The sequence below is a fragment of the Aplysia californica genome, unplaced genomic scaffold (assembly GCF_000002075.1).
Source record: "Aplysia californica isolate F4 #8 unplaced genomic scaffold, AplCal3.0 scaffold01145, whole genome shotgun sequence".
NCBI classification, from domain to species: domain Eukaryota; kingdom Metazoa; phylum Mollusca; class Gastropoda; order Aplysiida; family Aplysiidae; genus Aplysia; species Aplysia californica.
This window is the reverse complement of record NW_004798415.1, coordinates 101,182-103,820: the sequence shown is the minus strand read 5'-3', so window position 1 is coordinate 103,820 and position 2,639 is coordinate 101,182. Positions and strand designations below refer to the sequence as shown.

Sequence of the window (2,639 nt, the reverse complement as noted above, 5' to 3'; positions counted from 1 at the left end):
CATCCGGATGGTAGTGGTAGATGAAGAAGGTGTGATGTTTATTAAGGGGGTGGGGGAAGGTGAGATATCCAATAAAAAAATCATTGAGCTCGGCTTGAGCTGAGTGAGTTGTGCTGGTGTTTATGTGGGTGTGTGTGAGCAATACCGTAGATGTCATGAGACGGTGGAATCAGGTGCTCCTCAATTTTTGGGCATTCAGAGTTATTGGTTTCATCTTATAGCTTGTTCACTTGTCTTGCTTTCTATAGAAAAAAATACCCGTCTATTTAAATAGAAGTAGAGATATTTGGGATTGAAGGAGGTGGGGGTCACCTATTTTCACAGGTAAAATAAGTGAGAAAATGTTTGCCAAAACTTTGGTGACTTTAATAAAGCTCGAGAGTCAATGGAAAATGAAAATTTTTATTTTATGTGCCTTTAATCAAAATTTTTCTGTAAAATCCACTCATAAATGTAGCCCTACTTTTAAATGAACATAAAATGTGTTGAGCAAAAAGACAAACAATCCATAAAAATGGGCAAACTGGCAGAAAAATGGCGGTTCCGTCAATTTTATTATTTTGACGAGTGCTTGATTTCACTACAATGCCTCACTGAGTCACATGTACCTCATTGCTCCTACATTGTTTGCCATGTATGTGGCGTGTGTATTCTGTTTCACTCTCCCTTACGTAGGCGGTTGCGGGTGCTCTGGTGTGGTTTGCTCCTTCTTTCCTATCAAACATTTATCATCCTTATCTCTCCTTCCTCTTTTATATGTTTGTTACTCTCTTGTAACACCTCTAATCTTCTGGCGCTCATATGACCTTAAGCAGTTGCGAGCGCCGTAAAACCTCCACTAAAACTACCCTAAAACTCTCCCTTCCGCTGTGTTGTTCACAGTACTGGCGATCTACTAAGCTTCAAGGCACATGACATAGCTGAGCAGATGACTCTACTCGACGCTCAACTTTTCCAGAAGATTGAGGTGAGGTGCAATTCGCTCAGTACTTATTTCTTTAACCCTATCCGTACGCCCTGGCGTCATTTTTGTACCCCCAGGGTTGTATTCGTCACATTTTAGAATACTTCCAGTACGAAGATCTCTTTGAAACTTTCAGTATTTCTCAAAAAATCGTTTTGACAGACTACTATGCAAAGAGTACCGATTGGATTAACGAGTAAATTTCCTCTTTGGAAAGTGGTGGCACAGAGTCCCCCACGTCATGTGGATACGGTAGTAAAACACGACGTACGGATAGGGTTAAAAAGCAACAAAACGAACCATGTCTACTATATGTTTGAAATGTGACTTCTCCCCCCCCCCCCCTCTCTCTCTCTCTCTCTCTCTCTCTCTTCTCTCTCTCCCCTTCCTTTTCACCCTCTTTCTGTCTCTCACTCTCTCTCTCTCTCTCTCTCTCTCTCTCTCTCTCTCTCTCTCTCTCTCTCTCTCTCTCTCTCTCACACACACACACACACACACACACACACACACCTTTCTTTGAACAAGCTTGCCAGTATGTCATATTATCTGACAAACTCCTGTCATGGGACACAGGAAAGGCCTCAGACTTTTGCACTATATTGTCCTTCAAAAGAGTGTTGTTTCTGAAATTCGAGGGGAATAAATTATCACCAAGGCTCAAAGTGCACTGATTGACACGCAGTTGACAATTTGGGAGCGAGCCTATGTCAGAGAAAAGTAATGTCAATTTCGAAAATGACCAGATCAAGATTTTCAACAGCACGACAAGCAAATTAAATTCCTTTAAACTTTTCAGATTGCATAGTTTTAAGCTCTGTTCGTGGTCTATTTATATTTGATGTGTCATGCATGTGGAGGGGAAAATTCCTGCTTTTACTTTTACAATTGTGGATTTAAAAATCTAGGCAATCCCATAAAGAAAATATTTCTTCAGCAAAATTGAAGAAATAATGGTTAAGATGATCTGTAGCTTCTTCTGTGGTCATGCATGAAGCGGGAAAATTCTAGTTTTCACAATTGTGGATGTAGAAATCTAAGACAATTCCATGAAGAAGACTGATGACAGACTTTCTCTCTCTGCCGCTCAGTTTTAAGCTCTGTGTATGGGAAATTCCTGTCTTTTACCAAAAAATTGTGGATGCAGAAATCTAAGACAATCCCATGAAGAAGACTGGTAGTGGCGACAGATTTTTTCTCTCTCTGCTGCTCTGTTTTAAGCTCTGTTTGTGGTCTGTTTCTATTTGATGTCTTTCATGTAGAGGGAAAATTCTATCTTTTACCAAAAAATTGTGGATGCAGAAATTTAAGACATTCCCATGAAGACGACTGATAACAGACTTTCTCTCTTTGCCGCTCAGTTTTAAGCTCTGTTTATGGTGTATTTCTATTTGATATTTCATGCGTGTAGAGGGAAATTCCTATCTTTTACCCAAAAATTGTGAATGCAGAAATCTAAGACAATCCCATGAAGAAGACTGACAACAGATTGTTCTCTCTCCGCCGCTCAGATCCCCGAAGTGCTGATGTGGGCGCGGGAACAGTCGGAGGAGCTGAGCCCCCATCTGACCACGTTCACCGAGCACTTCAACAAGATGTCTTACTGGTGGGTCTTGTGGGCCCACTTCTGCTGGGGGCTGCTCTTGTCTGCGTTATGAGGGGGGTGTTTTGTGTTATG

General features: G+C 41.2%; 1 protein-coding gene across 1 annotated transcript in view; it reads left to right on the top strand.

The window, feature by feature from the left end:
* LOC101848483 (rap guanine nucleotide exchange factor 1) overlaps window positions 1–2,639 on the top strand; it is a gene marked incomplete at both ends in the record, with an annotated part of 37,112 nt that overhangs the window by 30,407 nt on the left and 4,066 nt on the right. Inside the window, 2 exon segments of the mRNA XM_013090107.1 lie at window positions 883–967; window positions 2,473–2,567. Of these exon segments, the coding sequence (XP_012945561.1) occupies window positions 883–967; window positions 2,473–2,567 (180 nt within the window).